The 12,635-nt window shown below is 48.2% G+C and overlaps 5 protein-coding genes across 5 annotated transcripts; 3 read left to right on the forward strand and 2 right to left on the reverse strand.

Moving 5' to 3' along the window:
• The first annotated feature begins 1,249 nt into the window (after positions 1–1,249).
• On the forward strand, positions 1,250–3,215 carry GGI43DRAFT_251224 (acyltransferase family-domain-containing protein). Its single transcript, XM_083200825.1, has 2 exons — positions 1,250–2,252; positions 2,321–3,215. The coding sequence occupies exons 1-2, from the start codon at positions 1,400–1,402 to the stop codon at positions 3,079–3,081; spliced, it is 1,614 nt and encodes a 537-aa protein (XP_083064223.1). The 5' UTR covers positions 1,250–1,399; the 3' UTR covers positions 3,082–3,215.
• A 1-nt stretch (position 3,216) lies between these two features.
• On the reverse strand, positions 3,217–5,839 carry GGI43DRAFT_251161 (amidohydrolase 3). Its single transcript, XM_083200823.1, has 3 exons — positions 4,875–5,839; positions 4,350–4,821; positions 3,217–4,276 (listed from the first exon to the last, which is right to left on the reverse strand). The coding sequence occupies exons 1-3, from the start codon at positions 5,361–5,363 to the stop codon at positions 3,474–3,476; spliced, it is 1,764 nt and encodes a 587-aa protein (XP_083064224.1). The 5' UTR covers positions 5,364–5,839; the 3' UTR covers positions 3,217–3,473.
• A 22-nt stretch (positions 5,840–5,861) lies between these two features.
• On the forward strand, positions 5,862–7,281 carry GGI43DRAFT_251220 (protein-tyrosine phosphatase-like protein). Its single transcript, XM_083200824.1, has 2 exons — positions 5,862–6,818; positions 6,888–7,281. The coding sequence occupies exons 1-2, from the start codon at positions 6,317–6,319 to the stop codon at positions 7,214–7,216; spliced, it is 831 nt and encodes a 276-aa protein (XP_083064225.1). The 5' UTR covers positions 5,862–6,316; the 3' UTR covers positions 7,217–7,281.
• Positions 7,282–7,658: 377 nt separating this feature from the next.
• GGI43DRAFT_396553 (uncharacterized protein) lies at positions 7,659–8,539 on the forward strand. The gene is made up of 2 exons (XM_083204982.1): positions 7,659–8,248; positions 8,323–8,539. Exons 1-2 carry the CDS (start codon positions 8,066–8,068, stop codon positions 8,389–8,391), a joined length of 252 nt encoding a protein of 83 aa, XP_083064226.1. The 5' UTR covers positions 7,659–8,065; the 3' UTR covers positions 8,392–8,539.
• A 328-nt stretch (positions 8,540–8,867) lies between these two features.
• On the reverse strand, positions 8,868–10,806 carry GGI43DRAFT_420863 (uncharacterized protein; the record flags this gene model as incomplete). The annotated part of the gene is made up of 2 exons (XM_083207867.1): positions 8,868–10,645; positions 10,698–10,806. The coding sequence occupies 2 exons, from the start codon at positions 10,804–10,806 to the stop codon at positions 8,868–8,870; spliced, it is 1,887 nt and encodes a 628-aa protein (XP_083064227.1).
• Positions 10,807–12,635: the final 1,829 nt, after the last annotated feature.

The following is a 12,635-nucleotide window of genomic DNA, read 5'->3' on the forward strand; positions in this document are numbered from 1 at the left end:
TCTAGTTCCTTCAGCCCAGGATGTGTGTTTGCTTTAGGAAAGGAATAGCGCAGCAACGCGAGCAAGGTCCATAGCGCTGAGATCAACAGACTGCTGGCAAGCCCGGTGGAGAGGCAGAATTAATGTTCAAGTGCTCTGGCACCACCGCTGCCCACTCTTTTCCCCGATTTTGGGCCGTTCCCAATGTCCAGATGAAGCACTCCAGGTATGGCATCGGTGAGCTGAGACAGCGTTGGCTGCGAGTTGAAGTTTGAAGATGGTAGAAATGGAGGAGAAACGGCATCTTCTGTGCCATCGGTGGAACAATGACGCTGTGCTGCGCTGCTCAGGTCCCACTGGCGGCAAAGGAGCCGTCTTGGCCAAGATGCGCGGCGTAGATCTTGATTTCGAGGTTTGACCCTTTTCGAACGCCAAGAAAAAGAGGCGATCCAGCGATGTAACACGATAGTACAGCAAGCTGAGCTCTATCGTTGTGTGTTTTGCATTTTGACATCACCCTACTAGGCATTTCTTAGCTCTTTACTATTATTTATTCTATAACTTTCTTCTCTTTATTTGAATGATTAATTTGCAGATCCCGAGATGTCGGCATGCACGGACGCTGCCCTGGGGGGACATAAGATTTAAACGTAACTTTGCGCCTAATGGCGATCGACGGCTGCTTCCTCGGCGCCGGCGACGACCACCTCGCAGGTTCCTTCCATTCCCTGCCCCGATAGAACCTTCCTTTGGCCCTTTGATGCCCCTTCTCCATGGACCATTAGCTTACTGTGGAAGGTGGAAACTGGGGCGCCCATGCCTCGACTACTGCTGTAAGCTTGAAATAAATGTGGACATCCGAAACCAGCGTGCGGATGGCATTACCTCACACGGATTTACAGGCAAATATGCTCATTCGCCTTGGGGCCCAATACGGATCTTTTCCCTTTCTGTCGCTATTATTCATTGTCCTCATTTCTCATCTGTACTACGACATCTTCGCGTTTTCTTCCTCCTTTCCTCCCTAGTCCAGCCTTGCTTTCCATCTTCATCCTGCTTTTGTCCATCCCTCCTTCTCATCCGTTCTATAGGAGATATTAACGGCAAAGAGAGAGATTAAGCCCCTTCTCTCTCGTCAATCGTAGCCGCTTGCCTTATTTTCTCCCACCGGTCACCGTCTTTCCTTTTGCTGGCTCTGTTTTTCTGTTTGCCTTTCGGTGTACCTTCGTTTCTTCAATCTTGTGCGAGTATACACGTACGAATTAATGAGTCGAGGAAAGATTGTACCACTCGCTCCATCGGCCACTCATTCTCTGCAGATTCAGCGTCTCTGAATTCCCGCTAATTTTATCTTGTCTGGATTTACTTTGCTTCATCACGCACGAAGAGCAAAAGGCTCTAATTGTTCCATTGCTATACAATGAAGGAACATAGTTCAGACAATTATTCACCGTCAAAAGAAGAGAAGATGGGCTTGCTGGATCAAAGACGAAGCTCAGATGCTGCAACTGATAGTAGTGACAGCAGCTCGAACACCGTGACTGGCGCCGGCATCGCCACGGCTCCATCCCATACCGACAGTCGTTTTCAACTCGGTATTCTTAGCCCTTCTGCCGATACCCTCAAGGCACCATTTGGATATATTCGATCGACCCCTTGGCGAATTCTCATCGTTCGCTTTCTTACTTTCCTGATACCCAGTTTTTTGCAAGGCCGCCATGCTCGAGAGCAGATATGTCCAGCCAAGCTGGCTCCAACGGCGTATCTTGATGGCATGCGTGGTTTGGCAGCGTTAGTCGTGTACTTTTGTCATTACTTTTACCAAGCATTCACTATTGCCGAGGGATGGGGCTGCGGCGAGACCAACTACCATATCCTCAAGCTGCCATTCCTTCGTCTCTGGTACCAGGGGCCTCCCGCCGTCTGCGTCTTCTTTGTCATTTCTGGATATGCGCTATCATACCGGCCTATAAAATTAATTCGAAATGGAGCCTGGGGCGACTTTTCTAATACCATGAGCTCTCTAATCTTCCGACGCGGCCTCCGTTTGTATATCCCCACGGCCATCTCGACTTTTATGATCATTTGCCTCCTGCGAATCGGCGCATACGAGTGGACCCGTGACTTTGCCAACGATAAGAAGTATATGAAAAACATTGTAGAGCCTCATCCGGCTCGCATGGAGCACGCCTTGGCTCAGTACAAGGATTGGGCCATACACATGTTTAGGTTTATTCAGGTGTTTAGCTGGGATAAATTCGGTGGAAGTACTTGTAAATCATAGCTGATAAATTGTCCTGGGCAATCACAAAATAAGTGCTAACACATCTCTGTTACTTAGCTTACGATGTTCATTTGTGGACCATTCCTGTCGAATTTCGATGCTCGCTTTACCTCTTTCTCACCATCATCGGCACTGCTCGCCTACGAACATCTATCCGCTGGCTCACGGTTGCTTTGGTCATGTGGATTTCATACCGCAATAGCCGGTGGGAGCTGGTGTTGTTCTTTTGCGGAATGCTCATTGCCGAGAACGATCACATTCGTGGTGCGCATGTTCCAACGCCCAACCCGGCTCTGCCGATAGAGGAAAAGTCACGGACGACCAAAGCTAAGCTTTGGCCAATCTTCTGGGCTCTATTCAGCATTCTTGGCTTGTACCTAATGTGCCAGCCTGACGGCCGAGGTGAAATAACTCCTGGATGGATATGGCTCTCATCCCTCATTCCCAAATGGTGGAAGGAGGAAAGATACCGCTACTGGCAATCGACTGGCGCTGTCATTTTCATCGTTGCAGCGAGCCACTCGCCTCGATGGCAGCGCTTCTTCAACTTGCCAGTGGTCCAATACTTTGGCAAGATCTCATACGCCCTTTACCTCATGCATGGACCTGCCATGCACACTGTTGGCTACCATTTCGAGAAGTGGGCATACAGTGTAACCGGAGTGGAAGGGTACCAGTATAATGCTGGATTCATCCTGGGAGCATGCTTCTGTATCCCCACCGTGGTGTGGTGGGCGGATGTGTTCTGGAGGGCAGTTGACATTCCGACTGTCAAATTCGCCAAATGGTTTGAGAGCAAGGTGATTGTCAAAGCATAAGGGGCGGAAGATGCGGATATTTTACTGAGGAAAAACGGCTTCTTTGATTAGTATGCATGAACTAAGGATTGGCATCTTAGATGGCGTTTTATAGCGGTGTTTTTTGTTTTGTCTTTCAATCTTTTTCTCTCTCTCTTTTGGTCGTTACGGGCAAAATCAAAGTCTAAATCTTCAAGTCCATATTGTCTATATATGCAGCCGTTTGAACGTCAACAGTATCTAATCCGTATAATTGCACCATTTTGTTAGATATACAAAGAAATAAAAAGAAAACGTTAATGCATTCTTATTTTCGGAGTCGTAGGCTCGAAGTTGTAAGATCCAAAATCATGAATATGGACATGCTGAATTGGTGTTGTGTTCAATTGGTGTTGCTCCGAATCAAATGGCAGCTATGCCTGTTCATCCCGCGAATAAACTCTTCTGCCCCCAACCCAAGTCTCTTTTACTTTGACAGTCCGAATCTTCTCGATATCCATGTCTTCCAACGGCTCATCAAGCACAACCCAATCCGCAAACGAGCCTCTCCTAATCATGCCCGCGTTATGCTCCAAGAAGGCTCCGTAGGCAACATTCCGTGTGAATCCCAGAAGAGCTTCATCCAAGCTAAGAGCCTCTTCTGTGTGCCATCCCTTGGAGGGGTTTTCCGGATCGGGCCCAAGTCCTGTCTGTGGATTCTTCCTCGTGATGGCTGCGTAGATTCCTTGGAATGGATTTGGTGGTTCGACGGGGAAATCACTGCCAAGAACAGGGTTGATATCGAGGATAGATTTCATGCGGTAGGCCTCGCTGCTGGTGCGCTCCGGGCCGAGTCTTTGTTCAGCGTACTTCATGTCAGAAGTAGCGTGCGTGGGCTGGATAGAGGGGATGATGTCCATTGCGTGGATGCGTTTCTGGTCATCGGGGTGGATGATTTGGGAGTGTTCGATGCGGAATCGGTGTCTGGACTGGCACTCGGCGAGGGAGTGACTTGTCTCTCCTCCGCATTCCTGCTCGAGGGCGGCTTGGAAGGCGTCGATGGCGTTGCGGTTGGCGAGATCGCCTATGGCGTGGATGTTGACTTGGTAGCCTTTGCTGGCCCAGGACTTTGTGACTTGGGTGAGGGCGGAGGCGTTGATGAGGAGTGAGCCGGAGGTCCAGGGGTGGTCGGTGTAGGGCTCGAGCATGGCACTTCCCCAGCTTCCTAGAGCTCCATCTTGAAGAAACACAGAAATTAGCATGAGACGTATATATGAAACTCTCATGGCTGTCGTTGTAACTCAGCTTACCGGCAAACAGTTTGACACTCCTCAGCGTAAACTTGGCGTCTTCGTGAGATATCATGGGAGCGTCGTCCGGGCAAAATGTGTTTCTCTTTGCGCATTCCAACATGGCATAAACTCGAACAGTCCAATCCGGAGACGAAGAAGCCAATTCAGAGTATAGCCTGGCGTTTTCTGCAGTCACGCCGGCATCATGCATGCCCACCAAGCCCACCTTGTTAAGCTCTCTCATGGCAGATTTGACGGCCTGAGCTTTTTCTTGCGCTCCAGGCTTCGGCCATAGGTCCATAATCATGTCCATGGCGTTATCGCAGAAGACGCCTGGGCCGGGATCGCGGATGATCTCACCTCCTGGGACGTCGGGGATATCGTCTGGGAGGAGATTGAGGACTGATTTAGAGACCCAGGAACAGTGGACGTCGATTCTGTCGAGCATCATGAAGATGCCCTTGAGTTGTTCATCTTGCTCAATGTCATCCTAGAGAGTTCGATGGTTAAAAGATGTATATTTTATCAGTCATCACAACTTACAGCAATAGGCATTCGTCCAAAGGCAGCTTGGTCCCATCCCACGCCCCGGAGCCAATGATTCTTAGTACCTGCCTCTGGGTTTGCAGCAAGATACGCCTTGATCCGATCTCTCACTTCATCCAGCGACTGCGAACCAAAGAGATCCACCGAGTGAAGAAACTCGCCATACTGCAGCAAATGCCCGTGACCATCCCACAGCCCCGGAATGACATGCCCGTCAGAGATGGTAACATCGGCGCCTTTTACTCTAAGTGGCGCCTGGTCGCTGTCCCGGGCCCATACGCCGGCAAAGGCCCCATCCTTGACCGAGAAGCACTCGGCCGATGGCTGTTCGCTGTCATGCGTCCTCACGCTGTTGTAGCAGTACACCGGGAGAGGATCACCGAAGTCGGCGAAGAGAAACGGGTGCTGCTGGTACGAATAGGCGAGGACCACGGCTACAATGGCCGAGATGATGGAACCCCAGCGTACGAGCGGCGATAGAGCCATCTTGCCCCTCTTCTAGTCACCAGCAGTGAATCAGATAAAAGATTGGAGAAATTGTTACACTATGGAGGAGATTGGGCATATATATGTGCTATCTGATCTGATTCACTTTGCCATTTCTCTATGCTTGACGCAGGGGGGGTTAAGAAAAAGAAAAAGCAAAACGTCTTGGTATTAGATTTACATGCAGGGCTCAAAAAGTGGTCCTTGTAAATGTTAATAGTGCGCCTTTTGCGTCAAGTTTCTTCTTTTCCCTGTCTCGGCTTTCACCATTCCTTATCTCTCTAGATTAGAATTAAAAAAAAATTAAAGTTGCTTTTCCATCGACTATTTTTATTTGCTAACAAGAATCGGCTGCTTCTCATAGGTTGCCTGCCAGCAGCGTTGATCAGGAACTGCTGCCACAATGCGGGCGCTAATTCAAATAGGACGGGGTCAAAGTTGAAGCGGGATTCGAATTGGCGGGGCTAAGAAGGGTAAAAAGGACAAAAGGAGGGGCAGAGAGGCGCGAAAGCCGTTGCAGAATCCCTCAATTCTTTTGGAGGTGGATAGTGTTTGCGCGGTAAGTTGGGGGGCGTTGAGAGTTGAAGATTCACTCGTTGGCTTGTTCCAAGTCAAGTTTTATGTTTTTATATGTTTGTATTTCGTGTAAGCGGCTGAACTGAATCATGGTTAGATTAGAGTGAAATATAGCAAAGAAAAAAAAAAGACAAGCTTAAGAAGCAAGCGGAGCCAGCATTCGTAAGCTTGGTCACTTCTCGTTTGTCGTTGTAACAGCAATTAGAAGCGGGTCATCACAATCGTCTGCCTCGGATTCTTGCTTCAACTCTACCCTTCCCCTTTGTCTTTGTTCTTCTCCATTCACCATATACCCCCAGCACAGACAGACAATAAACACCACCATAAAGATCAAGAAATAACAACTCCAAAGACCTTAATCAAAGCAAATCACAACCATGGCCTCCACCGCTGAAATCGACGTCCTCGTCAAGACCCCCGTCACCGACCCCATCCCCCTCGAGACGCTCGTCCCCATCCTCTCCACGGCGCCCTTTGTCCCCTCCAAGTCGCTCATCAACGCCCGCGACATCGGCGCCGTGCCCGGCAGCAACATCCCCGCCGGACGCATCTACCGCTGCGGCACCCTGCAGTACGCCAGCCAGGACCCCGATGCTCTGGCCTGGATCGGCGCCAACGTCCGCCGCATCTTTGACATTCGCAAGCCCGAGGAGGTGGAGCGCGGGCCCGACCCCGAGATTGCTGGCGTCGAGAACGTGTGGCGCGCCGCGGCAAAAGACTATCAGACGCCGAGCCTGGCTGAGTTCGCAAAGGGAGACGGTAGTGAGGCCTGGAAAGATCAGTACTTGGCCGTGGCTGTGAGCTATGCGCCCACTTACAAGGCTGTTCTTGAGCACATCCGGGACACTCCTACTGAGCCGTTCCTCTTCCACTGCACAGGTAAGAGCAGGCAATCTCTCTATATTCCTCTATATAGCTATATAATACTGACATGAAATAACAACAAAGCTGGCCGCGATCGTACTGGTGTCCTCGCTGGTCTACTCCACCACCTCGCCGGCACTTCTAATGACGACGCCATCCGCGACTACCTGCTCTCCCGCATTGGCACCGAAGTAGCCCGCGATAAGCTCATCCACTTTGCCCTGGAGAGCGTTGGCACCACCGACATGGAGACACCCGGCTTCCTCAACCTCGTCGAGCTGCGACCGCAGTACTGGAACGCCTTTGTCGAAGGCCTCACCGAGCGCTATGGCGGCTGGGACGGCTACGTGACCAAGGAGCTGGGTCTGTCAGAGGAGGATCTCAACACTGTGAAGAAGAACATTCGCTCCTAGTCTGGAAGAAGAATGGGGCTGTGTTTTTTGCATTGCTGTTGCTGCTGTTGTTGTTACTGTTGCTCTTCGTGATACCATAATAGATCGCTGGATACCTAGGATACAGCCAAGAGGGACATGTTAGACTCAATCATGATTCAAACGAACCTAGACATCTGATTCTATCTAGAACAGCTAGACTAGAGCTAGACCAACCAAAAAAAAAAACTATCTTGAAATAATAAATTAAAAAAAAAAAAAAAAAAAAAAGAAACAACCCGAACACGAGAGAATCATACAAGTTCAATATCCCCAGAAAGCTGCTTGAATCTCGATTTCCCACCCCTCAGTGACGCACCGCCAGCCACACCAGCAGCCACAAATGACGTTACCAGCCACAGGGTCCAACACCTGCTAGTAACCCACTCCAAACAAGCTTGTTGCAAGTGACGTAGAATGACGGCCTCGAGCACACCTTAATTAGATCAGCGATGCCACAGCTAGCGAATAGTGACAGCTTGTATGGCTGTGCACACGACAAGTATCCATCGTACAAGGCGAGATCTGCCCTGTTTCTTGCATTGCAGCTCATATCCATTACGTCTGATCGTCGTTGCTCCATTGTCCTGCAGGGTATCCCTCACTTACTACATCACATCACCAACCCACTCAAATCCATTCTGTAAGAACCAATTCACGAGCTTCACAAGTATATAAATCCGCTTCCTTTCCCTCTGTAGATTATATCCTTTCCCCTTACAAGATTATACTATATACAACGCTTACATCACTCATCCAAATCCAACAAAGGAAATAAAAGAATAATCAAATAATACTATCTTATATCAAAGATAAAATAAATCAACCAAAATGCCTTTGACTCGTCGTCACCACCACACAACTACCACAACCACTTCTCGGCCCTATCGCCGCAGCATCTTCTCTCGTCGTACTCCTCGCGTGCATCATCAGCGCAAGCCCACTCTCAAAGACAAAGTCAGTGGTGCACTTACCAAGCTAAAGGGAAGCTTGACTCACCGTCCTGGAGTAAAGGTAAGAACATACTCAAGACAAAACAAAACAAAACAAAACAAAAAAGGTCAAATAGCTAATGATGTGAAATACAGGCTGCCGGAACTCGCAGAATGCGAGGCACAGATGGTCGTGGATCGCATCGCTCCAGACGCTTTTGGTAGAGGCTAGCAACAGATATGATGGCACAGAATGATGATACCCCATAGATGATGATATGTGCAACACGACATCTCACAATCTACTTTCTCTTTGATTAGTAAATTTGGATTAATAATATCTATTGAATAATTACTTTGATATCTCTGCGTGCATCAAATTCCTGCCGACCATCTTTTTTTCTTTTTTGAACGCCCGTGTATTATCCTCTGTCAAAGCCAAACTGTAGATATGGCTCGCGTATTAGCACCGTTTTGAATGCACAATGTCCAGACGAGCTTATGTGTAGAAAACCTCCCGGAAACTCCATAACCTGATCACATCAACTGTAGCTTTTCATTACTTTCGTCTTAACCCTTTTTATTTTTCTTTTCTTCTTTTTCTTTTTATGTTGTTTCGGCTCTTGTTCCAAGTATACCTGTGCTTTATGATTCCAGTCTGATCTTCACCACCCCAGAAGCTTTCCGGCCTCGCGGTAGGCTTATAGCAGCTCATCAGTTTCATCAGACTGTGGAATCATTGGCCGATAAGGGGGGGCAAGACGAATGTGACCCCTCAGGTCATCGGCTGGGCGCCGTGTCTGATATCTGGCAGGGGACTGATCTGTGCAGATAGACGCAGGCTTGGTGCCCTCTTCACGGACTCCCATCATTCTGTTCATATCTCTAGGAGATAAATATCGGGAAGAAGGTGTATAGTGCGCTGCAAGCTCATCTGCTTCTTCGCCTATCCCACGCCTCTTGAGCTCGCTGTAGCATCGAAAAGCTATTTCAAGCTCTTCTAAATCTCGCTTGCTAGGGGATGGGTGTTTCTTCGTCCACTTTGTGGTGCATGCATCCAGAGAAGGCTTGTCTCGCATCAATCCAACCTTGAGGCGGTCGCTCTTTGGTAGAGGCCGCATATGTCCACTTTGGCTTGGAGTTTTTCCAAGCGACACTGCTTCTTGAGATTGGTATACAGTCAAGTCTGTCGTCATTTTCTCTAGGCTGGTCTGCGTAGGTAGCTTGGAGCATTGTTCATCGAGACTATCATCCATTGTGGGGGTCTGAAGTCGATGTAGATGAATCCGAGGTGTTGAGGCGCAGACTGGGGAAGAACTCAAGATGCTATCCTCGAGGTTACTGTCGAATCCCCTTTCGGCCTCAAATGGATCGATGATGAGCAGAGAGGTTCTGTTGGATCCAATCATGATCTTCAGGTTCGCATGATTTTCAATCAAATTCGGGCTGTGTAGCAAAGAAGGCTCAGCAAAAGGGTCATCTATGGATTGGCTACTCCTGAGGGCCTTTCCGTCATTGGCGACAGGTTTGCGAGGCACACAGCCGCCCACCATTTGCTGAACCTTCTTTCTATTGAGATTGTCGCCCTCGTTGAGACGAATTTCAATAGCATCGATTAGAGGTGTCCTGCGCAGAATGGGAGAAGAAAACACTGGATGTGACGTTAACGGACCATCAATATCTTCCTCAATGGGTTGATCCGTGAGCTTGACACGCGGCTTGGATCCCGAATTAGACGATTTGACTTGTAGCCGGCCCCATGCACTTGATACTTTGGCCAACATTCGCGAGGGAGTCATACGAGACATCTTGGAAGCAGGTGACTTGCGTGGCTGAGAAGACGACGGCTTCAGAGCGTCTGTGGCCGCCAGCATGGCACATACCTTTTCCTGAATATCATCGGGATTGGTCACCCTCATAAACTTTTCATCGGTTATCTCGCCTTGAAGGAGGATTCTCGGAGCTCCATCCATAACGTTGTGCGGAAGAAGGCAAACTGCTTCTGAGTCTTTGACGATGATATATGAGGAACGGTTGGCCGAGCTTCTCAATGGGCTCGTCAGGGGTCGGGTCAAACTACAGTCTTTGCGTTTAGGAGACGAAGTTGAGCTCCGTCGTGGCCTGGAAGATTTTGCGAATCTGTTGCTGGGGGAAGCTTTCTGAATTCGCGGAGCGCCGGGTCGACAACTTCGACTGCTACTGGATACCCTGTCCTTGGATGAGCTTGGTGAATGAGAGAATATGCGCCGTTCCCTAATTTCCAGCGTAGCGTCTTCAGGAGACAGAGGAATAGAAGTAGAAGTCTCCAAGACGCCTTTCTCTGTTTGTTGTATGACCTCTTCTTCTCGCAGATCTGAACTACTGTCATCGAGTAAAGCGCTTGCAATTCTCTCGATGTTGGTTGGCTGGACATGATCCTGATTCTGAGTGGTTTGCGTCGTGGTGTCGCAGCAGGTGTTCACAGACTGCGAAGGAGGATCTGATATAGTTAGCTCTGCTATATCTATGCTAGGTAAACCAAAGCAACATACCTGAGTTCTTAGCTGGTGACGGATCTGTGGAAGTCTTGGGTCGATTTCGAGAACCCAAGGAACCCAGAGCACTTCTCTTCTTTCCATAGGTGCGGGTCGGAGGTGCCATTTCAATAGCCGCGAAGAAAACGAGAAGAACAAGAAAGAGAGTGAATAAGCAAATGATTAGAAGGCAGAGATGCATAAAAAGGCAAGACAAAGGAAAAACGAGTGACGAAAAGAACGACAAATGTCAAAACGAGTGAATTGGAGTCGGTCAGTTAAACGAGTGGAAGAGAACAATATGGAGGATGGCGTGATGCGCAACCAAAATTTACCAGAAGACCAGGTGAGGATTGGATGGCAAAGGACACCTCATGAAGCCAACTTCGAGAGGAAGAAGCAGCTCCAAGGAGTCCTAAATTTGGCCGCCAGGATCATACATATGGTCTGGAGGATCGGCGAGGAAGCTGGGGGATTTCATATCCCAAAGGCAAGCTGTAAGCGAAGTCCAGTCTTTTCAGTGGAGCGGATGAAGCCAAGTGCAACCAGGAGAAGGGAAAAGTGCGAGGAGACTGGGACGATTGTTGAAGAGGAGGAAGAAAAGGAAGAAGTAAAGAACAGGTGCCGATGTCGGTGGGAGAAATAAATAAATTTAGGCACCCTTATGGCACGAGGCCTGGTAGAGTTAATGTGCAGAGGCTTTAGGGAACAGCTGATTCGTTGGTGAAGGACTTGACAGGTGTTGAACAGCTGTTCAGGGGACGGCATGGCACTGAACAGAGCCAAAGAGTGGAAGGAGCAGCCAGCAGCCCGCCACTGAATCACTGCATGTTCAAGTTGATCCGATAAAGGAAGAACACAGAACACATTTAAGCGTTCTTTTAAAGCAAATTAACATGTTTATATTAAGAAGAGTGATTCTCTTTGACGAGGAAGCTGGTAATGGATTCTATCGGAGAGATTACTGGGTGCAAGTCATTCCAAGTAAATTTAATATTATATGCGGCTTAGCACTTGAATTTACAGATTACGAAATCATTGGCCGTAGAACTTGGATACTGAAGGCATAGATGATCAAAAACATTGTTGGTACGAGAATATAAACACAAGCACCTGAACACTCAACTTTGGAGCTTGATACACATGTGCAAAACACTCAACCAAGGATCGATAAATAACAAGCATAGCTGAAAGAAATATACCTCAAAATTTATGATTTATTACTCCAACTAGAAGTCTGCGTTCTTACCTTTCCATGCAATATTCTTAGTATAGGAAATAAATGATCAGCTTTGGCATGCAGTATCACAGCACTCAGGTCCAAGCAATAGAGCTCAAGATACCACCACGTAATTAGCATATTAGCCTCCATAAACAATACTGAATAAAACGTCTTTCGATAATTAGTTTATAAAGCTTAATTGATTTCTCAATGTCCTCTCCCAACTCATATCACGCTCAACGTTGAATCGAATCTCTTAACAGCCAGTGTCGTTGCATCGCGTAGCACGTGATACGCATCATCAGCCCTGCTAGCGCCTCTCACCCTTGCTCCAAGGCCCGATCATTCACGAGCCGGGACCGGCGAGAGCCGTTTTTTACATCATCGTGACCTGAGCTGAGAAAAAATTAAAAAAAAAAAAAAGTAAAAAATAAAGAAAAGAATCGGAAGAATACGGCTTAGCCAACCCTGGCAACAGAAAAAGGACATGGCAAAAAAGTAAAACAAAATACAAATTCCAGCTCATAGGCTATCTGCACTGGCATTGGCCACCCCACCAGGCCCAGCATATCAAACCACCAATTTTTTTTTTCTCTCTTTAGGTTGGCCGAGGCGGCGTCTTGCGAACTAATTTTTCTCTTTACCTTTTCAGCGTCTACGCTCTTGTTTTCGGATTACAGCTGCTGTATCGTTATCGATACATCTACACGTTTCTACGGGAATCCCTTCTGGCG

The sequence above is a fragment of the Trichoderma evansii genome, assembly GCF_050947405.1.
Source record: "Trichoderma evansii strain SZMC 28006 chromosome Unknown GGI43scaffold_3, whole genome shotgun sequence".
Lineage (NCBI taxonomy): Eukaryota > Fungi > Ascomycota > Sordariomycetes > Hypocreales > Hypocreaceae > Trichoderma > Trichoderma evansii.

Excerpts from the sequence above, each read along its gene's own strand:
- GGI43DRAFT_251224 (XM_083200825.1), top strand. The coding sequence starts at position 1,400 with ATGAAGGAACATAGTTCAGACAATTATTCACCGTCAAAAGAAGAGAAG. Across the intron at positions 2,253-2,320 it reads TAAATTCGGTGGAAGTACTT|CTTACGATGTTCATTTGTGG; the intron begins GTAAATCATAGC and ends TCTGTTACTTAG.
- GGI43DRAFT_251161 (XM_083200823.1), bottom strand. The coding sequence starts at position 5,363 with ATGGCTCTATCGCCGCTCGTACGCTGGGGTTCCATCATCTCGGCCATT. Across the intron at positions 4,822-4,874 it reads TTGGACGAATGCCTATTGCT|GATGACATTGAGCAAGATGA; the intron begins GTAAGTTGTGAT and ends CGAACTCTCTAG. Across the intron at positions 4,277-4,349 it reads GAGTGTCAAACTGTTTGCCG|ATGGAGCTCTAGGAAGCTGG; the intron begins GTAAGCTGAGTT and ends TGTTTCTTCAAG.
- GGI43DRAFT_251220 (XM_083200824.1), top strand. The coding sequence starts at position 6,317 with ATGGCCTCCACCGCTGAAATCGACGTCCTCGTCAAGACCCCCGTCACC. Across the intron at positions 6,819-6,887 it reads GTTCCTCTTCCACTGCACAG|CTGGCCGCGATCGTACTGGT; the intron begins GTAAGAGCAGGC and ends ATAACAACAAAG.
- GGI43DRAFT_396553 (XM_083204982.1), top strand. The coding sequence starts at position 8,066 with ATGCCTTTGACTCGTCGTCACCACCACACAACTACCACAACCACTTCT. Across the intron at positions 8,249-8,322 it reads CTCACCGTCCTGGAGTAAAG|GCTGCCGGAACTCGCAGAAT; the intron begins GTAAGAACATAC and ends TGTGAAATACAG.